General features: G+C 41.7%; 1 protein-coding gene across 1 annotated transcript in view; it reads right to left on the reverse strand.

Annotated features, from left to right (window-relative positions):
* Positions 1–8,296: 8,296 nt before the first annotated feature.
* Positions 8,297–16,207, reverse strand: part of LOC106561440 (zinc finger protein 536) — a 44,296-nt gene continuing 36,385 nt past the window's right edge. The window contains exon 4 of the mRNA XM_045688307.2: positions 8,297–9,118. Coding sequence (XP_045544263.2) covers positions 8,880–9,118 — 239 coding nt within the window. The 3' untranslated portion in view covers positions 8,297–8,879. The remainder of the gene's footprint in view (positions 9,119–16,207) is intronic.

Raw genomic sequence — 16,207 nt, forward strand, 5'->3', positions numbered from 1 at the left:
CCACTTCGTGGCTGAGCCGTTGTTGCTCCTTGATGTTTCCACTTCACAGTAAGAGCACTTACATTGGACCAGGGCAGTTCTAGCAGGGCAGAAAGTTGACCAACTGACTTGTTAGCATCTTATGACAGTGCCACGTTGAAAGCCACTGAGCTCTTCAGTAAGGCCATTCTACTGCCAATGTTTGTCTATGGAGATTGCATGGCTGTGTGCTTGATTTTATAAACCTGTCAGTAACGGACAGTGGTGCAAAATACGTAAGTAAAAATACTTTGAAGTACCGCTTAAGTCGTTTTTTACTTTACTTTACAATTTATATTTTTGACCATTTTTACTTTTACTCCACTACATTCCTAAAGAAAATAATGTGTTTTTTACTCCATACATTTTGAATGCTTAGCAAGACAGGAAAAGTGTCCAATTCACACACTGATCAAGAGAACACCCCTGGTCATCCCTACTGCCTCTGATCTGGCAGACTCACAATTTTTTTTTTTTTTTTATTATAATTATGAAATGTATGCATTCACTACTGAAAGTCGCTCTGGATAAGAGCGTCTGCTAAATGACTAAAATGTAAAATGTAAATGTAAATACAATTGCTTCATTTGTAAATGATGTCATACTGTTGGAGTGTGCCCTTGATTATCTGTAAATAAAAAGAAAAAAAAGAAAATTGTGCCGTTTGGATCACTTAATAGAAGGAATTTTAAATTATTTATACTTTTACTTTTACTTTTGATACTTAAGCATATTTAAAAACAAATACGTTGTGGCTTTCACTTTTACTTGATTAATTTTCTATGAATGTATCTTTACTTTTACTCAAGTATGACAATTGGGTACTTTTACCACCACTGGCATGAGCATGACCTAATTTCTATTACAACATATTGGATGAATGTCATTCATATTACATTCACGCAGTTCAATGTTTCATCGATAAGTTTAGGCTACTACATGATTCTCGAATTTGCCATATACTCATCATCAGGTGCGTCAACCTAGCCTACAAATTAAAGTGTGTAATGTAGGTAAACAAATTGGAGCAATCAGTTGACAGACAGTGATACATTCAATACCACCTTGCACACTCTTGCCTGCACCTAGCTGATCTGAGGTGTAATCATTAGTCCAAAGAGTTTATTTTGGACAAATTCAGGTAGGTCCATCTCTGTTTCGTTCCATTTGCTTCCGTTTAGCCAACTTTTGCAAAAGAATATGTGGAATGAATACACCCCTGATCACCCACACACACAGTTCATTTCCATAGCAACCACATACAGCATCATCACTTTGCTCATTCTATAATTCCTTCTCGCATCTACATGCTCTCCTCCTCTTACCTTTTCCCTTTTGCTTGTGGACTTCAGTGCACAACACAACAGCTGTCTGTGACCAGGAACAAAAACCTCTAAGCCAAATCTTTATACCATAACCGCTAACCGCTACATGGCCTACATCGTTGTCACGATATTAGCTAACATCATAGTCAACAAACTCTAACGAAAGCATTAGTAAACCCACAATCCAATCACTGTGTACAATCATGCAGTACAGTGTACAGCAAGCAGTTAAGCAGTTACACACTGGCGGGCCCCAGTGGCAATAGATTTAGAAAACCGAAAGCTTACCTTGACTTGGAAGAGCTAACATAAATAGCATTTTTAGCTGTTTGAGTCAGGTTGTTGAGAGGCTAAATTGTCTGCATTAGCTAAGATAAACTAAGAAGAAGAAACAAATACAACGAAAGATCTCTTTCTCTCCCTCTCTCTGCTGTTTCTCCTTCATTTTCAACTATTATCTTTCTTCACTTTGAGTCAACTACTCACCACACTTTATGCACTGCAGTGCTAGCTAGCTGTAACATATTCTTTCATTACTAGATGAATTCTCTGATCCTTTGATTGGATGGACAACGTGTCAGTTCATGCTAAGAGATCTGATAGATTGGCGGACATCCTCCGGAAGTCATCATAATTACTGTGTAAGTCTATGGAAGTGGGTGAGAACCATGAGCCTCTTAGGTTTCGTATTGAAGTCAACATACCCAGAGGAGGATGGAAAATAGTTGTCCTCCTGCTACACCATGGTGCTACCCTAGAGGATGCTGTTGAGGCTACTATAGACCTTAATTGCAAAACAGTGTGTTTTAATCAGTTATTTGATGTCATGTGAATAGATTTAGTATAGTTTTATCAAAAAAGTATAACTTGTTTTATGTTTCACTACATAAAAAAAAAAAATTCACTGAGTAGGATGCTCCTCACCTTCCTCATTTGAGGAGCCTCCCCTGGTCTATTTGGTGGGGTGGCAGGTAGCCTAGTGGTTAGAGCGTTGGACTAGTAACTGAAAGGTTTCAAGATCAAATCCCTGAGCTGATGAGATAAAAATCTGTTGTTCTGCCCCTGAACAAGGCAGTTAACCCACTGTTCCTAGGCTGTCATTGAAAAGAAGAATTTGTTCTTAACTGACTGGCCTAGTTAAATAAAGGTAATTATATATATTTTTAAATCTGCATATTGCAAGCTAGTTACAGTGCCTACTAAAGACATGAGTGACATTGGGGAAAAAAGGGTAGGCTATTAGCTGATCATTGATGGTGATGATTAATGTAAATCTGCTAGTTAGCTAAATCAATAATTTTTTACTGGCTTGTGGCATGTGTGGATATTTTTGTATATAGTGGTTAGCTAGAGTCTAGACTACCTACAGTTGAAGTCAGAAGTTTTCATACCCTTAGGTTGGAGTCATTAAAACTTGTTTTTCAACCACTCCACAAATTTCTTGTTAATTAACAAACTATAGTTTTGGCAAGTCAGTTAGGACATCTACTTTGTGCATGACACAAGTCATTTTTCCAACAATTGTTTACAGACAGATTATTTCACTTAAAATTCACTCTATCACAATTCCAGTGGGTCAGAAGTTTACATACACTAAGTTGACAGTGCCTTTAAACAGCTTGGAAAATTCCAGAAAATTATGTCATGGCTTTAGAAGCTTCTGATAGGCTAATTGACATAATTTGAGTCAATTGGAGGTGTACCTGTGGATGTATTTCAAGGCCTACCTTCCAACTCAGTGCCTCTTTGCTTGACATCATGGGAAAATCAAAAGAAATCAGCCAAGACCTCAGAAAAAAAATTGTAGACCTCCACAAGTCTGGTTTATCCTTGGGAGCAAATTCCAAATACCTGAAGGTACCACGTTCATCTGTACAAACAATAGTATGCAAGTATAAACACCATGGGATCAAGCAGCCGTCATACCGCTCTGTCTCCTAGAGATGAAGGTAGTTTGGTGCGAAAAGTACAAATCAACCTCAGAACAACAGCAAAGGACCTTGTGAAGATGCTGGAGGAAACAGGTACAAAAGTGTCTATATCCACAGTAAAACGAGTCCTACATTGACAAAACCTCAGCAAGGAAGAAGCTACTGCTCCAAAACCGCTATAAAAAAAAGACTACAGTTTGCAACTGCACATGGGGACAAAGATCTTACTTTTTGCAGAAATGTCCTCTGGTCGGATGAAACAAAAATAGAACTGTTTGGCTATAATGACCATCGTTACGTTAGGGGGGGAAATGGGGAGGCTTGCAAGCCGAAGAACACCATCCCAACTGTGAAGCACGGGGGTGGCAGCATCATGTTGTGGGGGTGCTTGGCTGCAGGAGGGACTGGTGCACTTCACAAAATAGATGGCTTCATGAGGACGGAAAATTATGTGGATATATTGAAGCAACATCTCAAGACATCAGTCAGGAAGTTAAAGCTTGGTCGCAAATGGGTCTTCCAAATGGACAATGACCCCAAGCATACTTCCAAAGCTGTGGCAAAATGGCTTAAGGACAACAAAGTCAAGGTATTGGAATGGCCATCACAAAGCCCTGACCTCAAACCTGTAGAAAATTTGTGGGCAGAACTGTAAAAGCGTGTGTGAGCAAGTAGGCCTATAAACCTGACTCAGTTAAACCAGCTCTGTCAGGATGAATGGGCCAGAATTCACCCAACTTATTGTGGGAAGCTTGTGGAAGGCTACCCGAAAAGTTTGACCCAAGTTAAACAATTTAAAGGCAATGCTACCAATTACTAATTGAGTGTGTGTAAACTTCTGACCCACTGGGAATGTGATGAAAGAAATAAAAGCTGAAATAAATCATTCTCTCTACTATTATTCTGACTATTCACATTCTTAAAATAAAGTGGTGATCCTAACTGACCTAAAACAGGGAATTTTTTACTAGGATTAAATGTCAGGAATTGTGAAAACTGAGTTTAAATGTATTTGGCTAAGGTGTATGTAAACTTCCGACTTCAACTGTATGTTCAGTGCTTCATTTGTAAATCCGCGGGCCTGGAACAAAAAGTTAGCTTGGGGGGGTGACCTTTTTTTGTTGTTGTTATCTTTATAATGAAGCATCACATTTGCATAGTGGCATAGAGAAGTAGAGTAGAAGCGCTTACACACATGGGGACCATTTTTAGTAGCAATTCTATGTAATTTTACATTACTGGAGACTTTAGCAGAATCTTTTTTAATAGCACATAAATGATCGAAATGACAGGCTACTTTGACATTGGCAAACTGAGATGAATCAATTAATAGAAACGACCTCATCTTGAATCCATCAATAGTCTTGGCCTATTGTATGGAGTCCCACATATTGTACAATATGAGGAGGAAATTGTAGTCCTAAAAAAGCTTTCCAGTTTCACTGACTCACCCAATGATGCACAGCGATGGCCAATGCGCTTGTTGCAAAAGTCTACATCTCTCTTGTTTTACTTTGTAAAATAATGTTCACTCAATAGGCCTATTTGGAAGTTGATCAAATATTTTGGTAGGCAACATCAGATAGATAGTCTTCTTTTTTCAGCAGGAGCCATTTGCTTTCCAACCTGTGTTTTCCCTCGATTGTATTTGAAATGTTGTGAAAGGCCTGTTTTGTCTGCATGCTGTTCACTGACAGATTTTCTGCACGTTCCCGACAAGGCTATGCCTTGTTATTGGGCTACACACAATCCACAGCTTGGCTATTTTTTTTAAAGAAGCTATTGGTCCACTGTGGCTAAATTATAGGCCTACTCATGGTGTAGTAGGCTATTCGGAATTATTTAATTTCTTTCTGAAGTGATCGCAGTAATTCTATAACTTTGGCAAATGTATTTCACTTCATCAGGGGTGCTGCAGAACCTCCAGCACCCTTCCTGCGGCTACGATCCCACCGCTACTAGGGTCGTATTCATTAGAGCACACCATTGCGAAATGTTTTGCAAAAGAAAACATAAACAAACTGATTGCACAAGTTCAGATAGTAGGCCTACCTCCCCATTTTGTTCCTAGTGAATACGACCCAGGTTTTCCGTATCCTCTGCTTCTGTTCAACTGAATAGTGAACCCCTCTCAGTATCACATTGGCTATGGTGCGAGATGACAACTGAAACATTCATCTTGATCAGGGGTAATTAAAAACTCAGAGCGTTAATTAATGGGGTATGCTTTAAGGAAACTGCGTAATTAAGAGTTTGACATGACAAGGTTTGAGGTAATGCACACAGGTGAGTGTGTGTGTGTCTGTGAGTGTGTGTGTGTGTGTGTGTGGGGTGGGGGGGGGGGGGGGGTGACAGAGTTAATTCAAAGATGTGGGGTTTAGTAGCACCTCTAAACTCTCTATCCTGTGTCCTCTGTCACCCACCACTCCAGGCAGGTAGGGTAGAGTACAGCACGGCTAGGTTTGGGATGTCCTGGGCAGACTTTAGACAGATACTGTATGATAGGTCTCTGATTACCCAGTCAGCTGGAGGACTGGGCCTTGTCACCTGTCAGGTACAGAGATGGAGGGATGAGTGAGCAGAGAGAGGGTGGAGAGGAGGAGGAGAGGGACAAGACAGGCAGAGAGGAAGAGAAACAGGAGGGGATTTGAGAGGATTAGAGTCATCACCAATGACAACATACAGCACAAACATTAAATACGTAGACATAAATAATTTCCTCATACTGTACTAGGTGAGTTGGAGAGCCTTCACAAGCAAACCTCACAGGGACTTAACATACGCAAGAGTTCCCTGCAAAGTGCTTGTGATCTCTTCCAATACATCAACAATTGTTTCACTGCCAGACAGATGTAACCACCTAGTTTTTTGGGGTGGGGATTAGAGTGCCCCAATGTCTGAGAAGGAAAACAGGAGGAAAAGAGGAAAATAAAGGAAGAAAGAAGAAGTGAATGTGAGGGAGGAGGATAGTGTGGGCTGCCCAGGCAGCAAGGGAGAGAGCGGGAGAGGGGACCTTTGACAGACACGTCTCACCCAGACTGACAGCTCTGTCAATAGCCCCGGGATGGCTGCCCTGATTGACAGCTAGCAGGTGGCTGGCTGAATGGAGTTGTCAGGCAGTTTGTCAATCAAACACATCGCTGTGGTTACTGCGGGCTGGCTACAGACACACAGCTGTCCAAGGTGATCTCTTGTTCTACTGGCAGAATGTTAGCACACCGGTCGAGCCGTCGCCTGCCTGGATCATGCTAACATTACCGTAGATGGCCACTACTTGTGTACGCGTGCGCGTGTCAGTGCAGGGCTTTCTTTATTACAAATGGGCTGATATACAGTAGGCTCATATACAGTGCCTTTAGAAAGTATTCAGATCCCATGACTTTTTTCACATTTTGCTACATTACAGCCTTGTTCTAAAATTGATAAAATTACTAAAATTACAAAGATTCTCTGGTCTGATGAAATCAAGATTGAACTCTTTGGCCTGAATGCCCAGCGTCACGTCTGAAGGAAACCTGGCACCATGTTCGGGTGGCGCTCGGCGGTCGGCGTCGCCAGTCTTCTACACATCATCGATCCACTTATCATTTTCCTTTTGTTTTGTCTTGTCTTCCCACACACCTGGTTTCAATTCCATCATTACATGTTGTGTATTTAACCCTCTGTTTCCCCCCCATGTCCTTGTCCGGAATTGTTTATTGTAAGTGCACGTTATGTCTGGTGTGCGACGGGTTTTGTACCCATTGATATATTGTTCTGTTTTCCGATGGTTTTTATCATTAAACTACGCCGTTGTAAACACAGTTTTTGCTCTCCTGCGCCTGACTTTTCTGCCGCCAGTACGCACCCCTTACACATCATCCCTACGGTGAAGCATGGTGATGGCAGAATCATGCTTTGGGGGTGTTTTTCAGCGGCAGGGACTGGGAGACTAGTCAGGATCGAGGCAAAGATGAACAGAGCAAAGTACAGAGAGATCATTATTGAAAACCTGCTCCAGAGCACTCAGAACCTCAGACTAGGGTGAAGGTTCACCTTCCAACATGAAAACAACCCTAAGCACACAGCCAAGAAAACGCAGGAGTGGCTTCGGGACAAGTCTGTGAATGTCATTGAGTGGCCCAGTCAGAGCCCGGACTTGAACCCGATACAACGTCTATGGAAAGACCTGAAAATAGCTGAGCAACAATGTTCCCCATCCAACCTGACAGAACTTGAGAGGATCTGCAGAGAAGAATAGGTGAAACTCCCCAAATACATGTGTGCCAAGCTTGTAGAGTCATACCCAAGAAGACTCAAGGCTGTAATTGCTGCCAAAGGTACTTCAACGAAGTACTGAGTAAAGGGTCTGAATACTTAAGTAAATGTGATATTTCAGTTTTGTATTTTTAATACATTTGCTAAACTTTCTACAAACCTCTTTTGCTTTGTCATTATGGGGTATTTATTGTATGTAGATTGATCAGAAAAAAAAACATTGAATCAATTTTAGAATCAGGCTGTAACCTAACAAAATGTGGAAAAAGTCAAGGGGTCTGAATACTCTCCAAAGGCACTGTACACGTACAGTATGGATGGTTGTCATCTTTGATTTGAATTTCATTTTAGTGCATCCATGATATCAATGAATCTATATAGTTTTCCATTTCTTTGGTTCCCCTTAAATTAATATTGTTCACATTGTTAATGGGAGATAATGACATGTGTGAAAGGTGCCCCCCCCCCCCCCCCCCCTGAATGGAATACAGAACAAATGAAGACATTCTACTCCATCATTACATCTGCCATGATTACACCCTGAACATCTGGCATAGGATTCTGACTGATAACTGTTCTGAAGAACTCATATTAGGAGATATTTACCAAAACATCGACATTTATAGTGCATGAAAGAGCTTGGGGGAAGTTAGTTTGGTGCCTGCTCACGATCAGACAATCAGTCAGTGTTGAGCTGAAGGATGTATGTGGGTGAATATAAATCATTATGACACTGAGTATAAATTAAGTAAAAAGCACTCAATCTCTCTGTACTCCACACACCACAATACACTTTATTATAGGCAGTTTGTTTCTTACAGATAAATATATTTTCAAGTCCACACTGGAATGTACATCAAGTTTTTTTTTCCATCTCCAACAACATAAGCCTATCCTCCCTCTGTCATCCTCCACACCTGAAACTAAAGTACTAAACGTCGGCAAAAAAAGCTTCATTAAATTGTTGCCAGCATTACAGTTACAGTCACCAACGCTCTGTATAACATGAAAACAGCCTAACCAGCTCTGCTAGGGCAAGTAAAGGTGTTTTCTCATTTGTGTCTGGAAGCAGCTAGCAAGCTAGCCATCGTTAAGCAGTTAGCTTGGGTGCCTGACTGCTGATGTGAGGTCTGAACCCTCAGATCAACCCTACTCCTCGGCCAGAACGTCCAGTGTACGTTCTGAACGCTCCGATAGCGAAACTCTGAATTTACTAACTGACAATCTGACAACTTTCAGACAACTTTCTGAATTTACTAACTCCCAGAACGCACTCTGAGCACACTCTGGCACTCCAGATAACATTTTCGAACACACCCTATGGCTATATGCAGTTGCCATAGCAACATCAAGTCCCACACAACGATGTCATGGTGATATCTCTCCCACTGGGTGTAGGCCTAGGGGCAGAGCCTTCCTGGGAGGTGTTGGGTGTCACAGGGGTGTTGGCACTGGGCCGTCGGAGGCGTCTGTCTGGGTACAGGCTGCTGTCGAAGGGCCTGCGGTGGACACACAGGACATGAGTCTTCAGGTTCCCCTTCTGGGTGGCACTGTAGGGGCAGTACCTGCACTGGAAAGGCTTCCCCCCTGGCAGAGAGGAAAGCATTGCTTTAGACAAATCAACCTCCCAGCCCTCCCTACTGATTATACTTCATTGTGTTTAATACCATGCCAACTCTCTAGTGCCAACTCTCTAGTGGTAATCATAAAATATTGTGGACTAAATGATAATAATCCCAGTGGTGGAATTATGGAGAAAATTACTCTGGTTTCACTTTAGGAACTCCAACCCCATGTGTTCCCCATCTAATTCCACCTCTGACTAGTAGTACATGAAACATACTACTTCATTTGTGATTTTGAAGTCTTCCCTTCTCATTTTATGCACACAAAAAACAACAGAAACACACACACACACCCTGGGCTCATGGTGGTGATGAGTGTTAGGCTGAGGAATGAGAGATGTCTGTAGCTGGCTACACTGAGCCCTACCTCCATCTCTCTCTCTCCCATCGACTAATAATTTGACTAATTTGTGCAGAGTTATACTCTAATGTTTTTACTTTTACACACATACTCTGGCCCTATTCAGATGGGATACGTTTTACTGGGTGAGCTCAGGTAATATAATTATGTGCACGAGCACAAATCACCGCATCCGTAATTTTAGTCCCGTCTGAATCTGGTATGTCAGTCATTTTTACTTGGCAAGAAGATTATTATCCCAGCCCTAAAAACCTACTGTTTTTCAGCAAACTCCCAGGTCCTCTGATAATAATTATCCTTTGCGAATCGTCATCCCGTCATCCATATCTCTCTAGTCAACCCCAAAGCCAATTCCTCCTTTGGCCGTCTCTCCTTCCAGTTCTCTGCTGCCAATGACTGGAACGAACTACAAAAATCTCTGAAACTGGAAACACTTATCTCCCTCACTAGCTTTAAGCACCAACTGTCAGAGCAGCTCACAGATCACTGCACCTGTACATAGCCCATCTATAATTTAGCCCAAACAACTACCTCTTCCCCTACTGTATTTATTTATTTATTTTGCTCCTTTGCACCCCATTATTTCTATTTCTACTTTGCACTTTCTTCCACTACAAATTCCAGTGTTTTACTTGCTATATTGTATTTACTTTGCCACCATGGCCTTTTTTGCCTTTACCTCCCTTATCTCACCTCATTTGCTCACATTGTATGTAGACTTATTTTTCTACTGTTTTATTGACTGTATGTTTGTTTTAGTCCATGTGTAACTCTGTGTTGTTGTATGTGTCGAACTGCTTTGCTTTATCTTGGCCAGGTCGCAATTGTAAATGAGAACTTGTTCCCAACTTGCCTACCTGGTTAAATAAAGGTGAAATAAATAAAATAAAATAAAAATCCCTGTGTTTTGAGGATATTACAGAGTTTAACAGGTGCTGCACCCAGTTTGGGTAAGAACATGGGAACAAATTGATGCTTAAAACAAAGTGCTATGCACGTAGCATACAGATGAATGAACTGCCTCGTCACATATCATCTTCAGCCTCCAGGCTTCCATCATAACGGTCAATTTTGAATGAGGATAACAAATTATTACAGGGGCAGTTTGGTAAAACAAATCCCATCCGAATCGTCCACTGGAACAATGGACATGCTGGGGTAATAATTACATAACCAACGTTCTATAGTAATACTAGTCCCGTGCGAATAAGGCTTATGTCTAGATGTTGTCTTGTGCTAATACAGGCCTGGTTACAGCACAACTAATCTACATGCTTTCTTTCTTGGAATAACTCCACGGCTTCTTCTATCATTCATGATTACAGTAAACCGTTATGGGATGATGTCATATGACCTCAAAAAACACGCTGCCACAACCTTTTAACCTCTCTCTTCCTCACCCCCCTCCTCCTCTTCCTCCTCCTTCTGTATGAAATGGAAAGCTTTCTTTAACATCTACAGAAAAAGTAATTTTGGTGGAAAAAATGTAAAAAGCCCACAGAAGGTGTTGGGCAATAAAAGGTAACCCTCCATCTATTGGTGTATAGTAACCAGCAGTACAGGAAATGAGACTGTGACACATCTGTATGCCCTCTGAATATCACTGACCTGTCTGTCTGAATATCACTGACCTGTCTGTCTGAATAAAATTGACCTGTCTATCTGAATATCACTGACCTGTCTGTCTGAAGATCACTGACCTGTCTGTCTGAATAAAATTGACCTGTCTATCTGAATATCACTAACCTGTCTGTCTGAATATCACTGACCTATCTGCCTGAATATTACTGACATATCTGTCTATCACTGACATGTCTGTCTGAATATCACTGACCTGTCTATCTGTCTGATTATCACTGACCTCTCTGTCTGTCTATCACTGACCTCCCTATCTGCCTGAAAAACATTGACCCGTCTATCTGAATATCACTGACCTGTCTGTCTATCACTGACCTGTCTAGCTGTCTGAATATCACTGACTTGTCTGTCTATCCCTGACCTGTCAATCTAGTCTGAATATCATTGACATGTCTGTCTGAATATCACTGACCTGTCTGTTGGAATATCACTGACCTGTCTGTCTGAATATCACTAACCTGTCTGTCTGAATATCACTGACCTGTCTTACTGACGCTCTGGGAGCTAAAAAATATATATGTATATATACAGTTGAAGTCAGAAGTTTACATACTCTTAGGTTGGAGTCAGTAAAACTTGTTTTTCAACCACTCCACAAATGTTTTGTTAACAAACTATAGTTTTGGCAAGTCGGTTAGGACATCTACTTTGTGCATGACACAAGTCATTTTTCCAACAATTGATTACAGTCAGATTATTCCACTTATAATTCACTGCATCATAATTCCAGTGGGTCAGAAGTTTACATACACTAAGTTGACTGTGCCTTTAAACAGCTTGGAAAATTCCAGAAAATGATGTCATGGCTTTAGAAGCTTCTGATAGACTAATTGACATAATTTGAGTCAATTGGAGGTGTACCTGTGGATGTATTTCTAGGCCTACCTTCAAACACAGTGCCTCTTTGCTTGACATCATGGGAAAAATCTAAAGAAATCAGCCAAGACCTCATAAAAAAAATTGTAGACCTCCACAAGTCTGGACCATTTCCAAATGCCTGAAGGTACCACGTTCATCTGTACAAACAATAGTACGCAAGTATAAACACCATGGGACCACGCAGCCGTCATACCGCTCAGGAAGGAGACGCGTTCTGTCTCCTAGAGATGAACGTACTTTGGTGCGAAAAGTGCAAATCAATCCCAGAACAACAGCAAAGGACCTTGTGAAGATGATGGAGGAAACAGGTACACAAGTATCTATATCCACAGTAAAACAAGTCCAAAATCGACATAACCTGAAAGGCCGCCCAGCAAGGAAGAAGCCACAGCTCCAAAACCGCCATAAAACAGCCAGACTACTACGGTTGCAAATGCACATGTGGACAAAGATCATACTTTTTGGAGAAATGTCCTCTGGTCTGATGAAACAAATATAGAACTGTTTGGCCATAATGACCATTGTTATGTTTGGAGGGAAAAGGGGGAGGCTTGCAAGCCGAAGAACACCATCCCAACCGTGAAATACGGGGGTGGCAGCATCAGTCAGGAAGTTAAAGCTTAGTCACAAATGGGTCTTCCAAATGGACAATGACCCCAAGCATACTTCCAAAGTTGTGGCAAAATGGCTTAAGGACAACAAAGTCAAGGTATTGTAGTGGCCATCACAAAGCCCTGACCTCAATCCTATAGAAAATTTGTGGGCAGAACTGAAAAAGCGTGTGTGAGCAAGGAGGCATATAAACCTGACTCAGATACAGCATCTCTGTCAGGAGGAATGGGCCAAAACTCACCCAACTTATTGTGGGAAGCTTGTGGAAGGCACCTGAAACGTTTGACCCAAGTTAAAAAATTTAAAGGCAATGCTACCAAATACTAATTGAGTGATGTAAACTTCTGACCCACTGGGAATGTGATGAAAGAAATAAAAGCTGAAATAAATCATTCTCTCTACTATTATTCTGACTATTCACATTCTTAAAATAAAGTGGTGAATTTTACTAGGATTAAATGTCAGGAATTGTGAAAAACTGAGTTTAAATGTATTTGGCTAAGGTGTATGTAAACTTCCGACTTCAACTGTATATATGTGTATATATATATATGGTCACTTTTATATATATATAGTACCAGTCAAAAGTTTGGACGCTCCTACTCATTGTAGGGTTTTTTATTTTTACAATTTTCTACATTTCTCTTTGCTTATTTGAGCTCTTCTTGCCATAATATGGTATTTTACCAGATAGGGCTATCTTCTGTATACCACCCCTACCTTGTCAAAACACAAATGATTGGCTCAAACGCATTAAGAAGGAAAGAAATTCCACAAATGAACTTTTAACAAGGCACACCTGTTAATTGAAATGCATTCTAGGTGACTACCTCACGAAGCTGGTTGAGAGAATGCCAAGAGAGTGCAAAGCTGTCATCAAGGCAAAGGGTGGCTACTTTGAAGAATCTCAAATATAAAATATACACTGCTCAAAAAAATAAAGGGAACACTTAAACAACACAATGTAACTCCAAGTCAATCACACTTCTGTGAAATCAAACTGTCCACTTAGGAAGCAACACTGATTGACAATAAATTTCACATGCTGTTGTGCAAATGGAATAGACAACAGGTGGAAATTATAGGCAATTAGCAAGACACCCCCAATAAAGTAGTGGTTCTGCAGGTGGGGACCACAGACCACTTCTCAATTCCTATGCTTCCTGGCTGATGTTTTGGTCACTTTTGAATGCTGGCGGTGCTTTCACTCTAGTGGTAGCATGAGACGGAGTCTACAACCCACACAGGTGGCTCGGGTAGTGCAGCTCATCCAGGATGGCACATCAATGCGAGCTGTGGCAAGAAGGTTTGCTGTGTCTGTCAGCGTAGTGTCCAGAGCATGGGGGCGCTACCAGGAGACAGGCCAGTACATCAGGAGACGTTGAGGAGGCCGTAGGAGGGCAACAACCCAGCAGCAAGACCGCTACCTCCGCCTTTGTGCAAGGAGGAGCAGGAGAAGCACTGCCAGAGCCCTGCAAAATGACCTCCAGCAGGCCACAAATGTGCATGTGTCTGCTCAAACGGTCAGAAACAGACTCCATGAGGGTGGTATGAGGGCCCGACGTCCACAGCCCAACACCGTGCAGGACGTTTGGCATTTGCCAGAGAACACCAAGATTGGCAAAGTCGCCACTGGCGCCCTGTGCTCTTCACAGATGAAAGCAGGTTCACACTGAGCACATGTGACAGACGTGACAGAGTCTGGAGACGCCGTGGAGAATGTTCTGCTGCCTGCAACATCCTCCAGCATGACCGGTTTGGCGGTGGGTCAGTCATGGTGTGGGGTGGCATTTCTTTGGGGGGCCGCACAGCCCTCCATGTGCTTGCCAGAGGTAGCCTGACTGCCATTAGGTACCGAGATGAGATCCTCAGACCCCTTGTTAGACCATGTGCTGGTGCGGTTGGCCCTGGGTTCCTCCTAATGCAAGACAATGCTAGACCTCATGTGGCTGGAGTGTGTCAGCAGTTCCTGCAAGAGGAAGGCATTGATGCTATGGACTTGCCCGCCCGTTCCCCAGACCTGAATCCAATTGAGCACATCTGGGACATCATGTCTCGCTCCATCCACCAACGCCACGTTGCACCACAGACTGTCCAGGAGTTGGCGAATGCTTTAGTCCAGGTCTGGGAGGAGATCCCTCAGGAGACCATCCGCCACCTCATCAGGAGCATGCCCAGGCTTTGTAGGGAGGTCATACAGGCACGTGGAGGCCACACACACTACTGAGCCTCATTTTGACTTGTTTTATTAAGGACATTACATCAAAGTTGGATCAGCCTGTAGTGTGGTTTTCCACTTTAATTTTGAGTGTGACTCCAAATCCAGACCGCCATGGGTTGATAAATTGGATTTCCATTGATTATTTTTGTGTGATTTTGTTGTCAGCACATTCAACTATGTAAAGAAAAAAGTATTTAATAAGATTATTTCTTTCATTCAGATCTAGGATGTGTTGTTTAAGTGTTCCCTTTATTTTTTTTAGCAGTATATTTAGATTTCTTTAAAAAAAATGGTGTTACTACATGATTCCATGTGTGTTATTTCATAGTTTTGTAGGTACATATAGGTACATATACAGTACCGGTCAAAAGTTTGGACACAGCTACTCATTACAGGGTTTTTCTTTATTTTTCTAGATTGTTTAATAATAAAGAAAAACCCTGTAATGAGTAGCTGTGTCCAAACTTTTGACCGGTACTGTATATGTATGTTTTATGGTCACATTCACCGGATAGGTGCAGTGAAATGTTTTGTTTTACAGGGTCAGCCATAGTATTGTCTGCAAATTTTTTTTTTTTTTTATTTTACCTTTATTTACCTAGGCAAGTCAGTTAAGAACAAATTCTTATTTTCAATGACGGCCTAGGAACAGTGGTTAAAGGCTTTCCCTATTGTTTTGTAAGAAGGAAAAATTATTCAACCCTGACTTGGCAGGGTGTTATACATTGCTAAATGCAGGATAAAATATTTTGGAACAGGTCAGGACAGTGCATTTGGTTAACCATATGTTTCAAGAAAAGGAAATTACACTTAAAATATCTTACCAAATCTCCTTTCTTCTTAGAGCCATTACAGTAAGCTATCTTTTTAACGTGTTACAAATTAAGCAACATCAGCAAATAATATAATATAAAGCAAGTCTAATCTCTACACGTATAGTGCCTGCCCTATCTCTCCCCTCTTTCTCTCTCCTCTTCCTGTCTAGTACATTCTTTTTTCCTGATATCTCCCTCCCAATGGACGAGAGGTGAGGTCCAGGAGAGGGCAACCTCCAAATAAGTTCCATTACTCACAGGCCACAGTCTAATCTAACTAATATTTTACAATTAGAGGAGACAGGACTGGGCCCAGAGCCATCCATCTCCCCAACACATGATCACCCATTCATAGGCTAAACACCAGCCTCAAACCAGACCAGCTCACACACACATTTACCAGGAAACAAGAAAGGATGTGGAAAGGGGAGGGAGAGGGAGGGAGTGTGTATGTGTGTGTGTGCGTGAGAGTGCAAATCTTGGTGTTTAGGTATGTCACACACAGGGTGTGTGTGTGTGTGTGTT

This window comes from Salmo salar, chromosome 10 (genome assembly GCF_965601325.2).
Source record: "Salmo salar chromosome 10, fSalSal1, whole genome shotgun sequence".
NCBI lineage: Eukaryota > Metazoa > Chordata > Actinopteri > Salmoniformes > Salmonidae > Salmo > Salmo salar.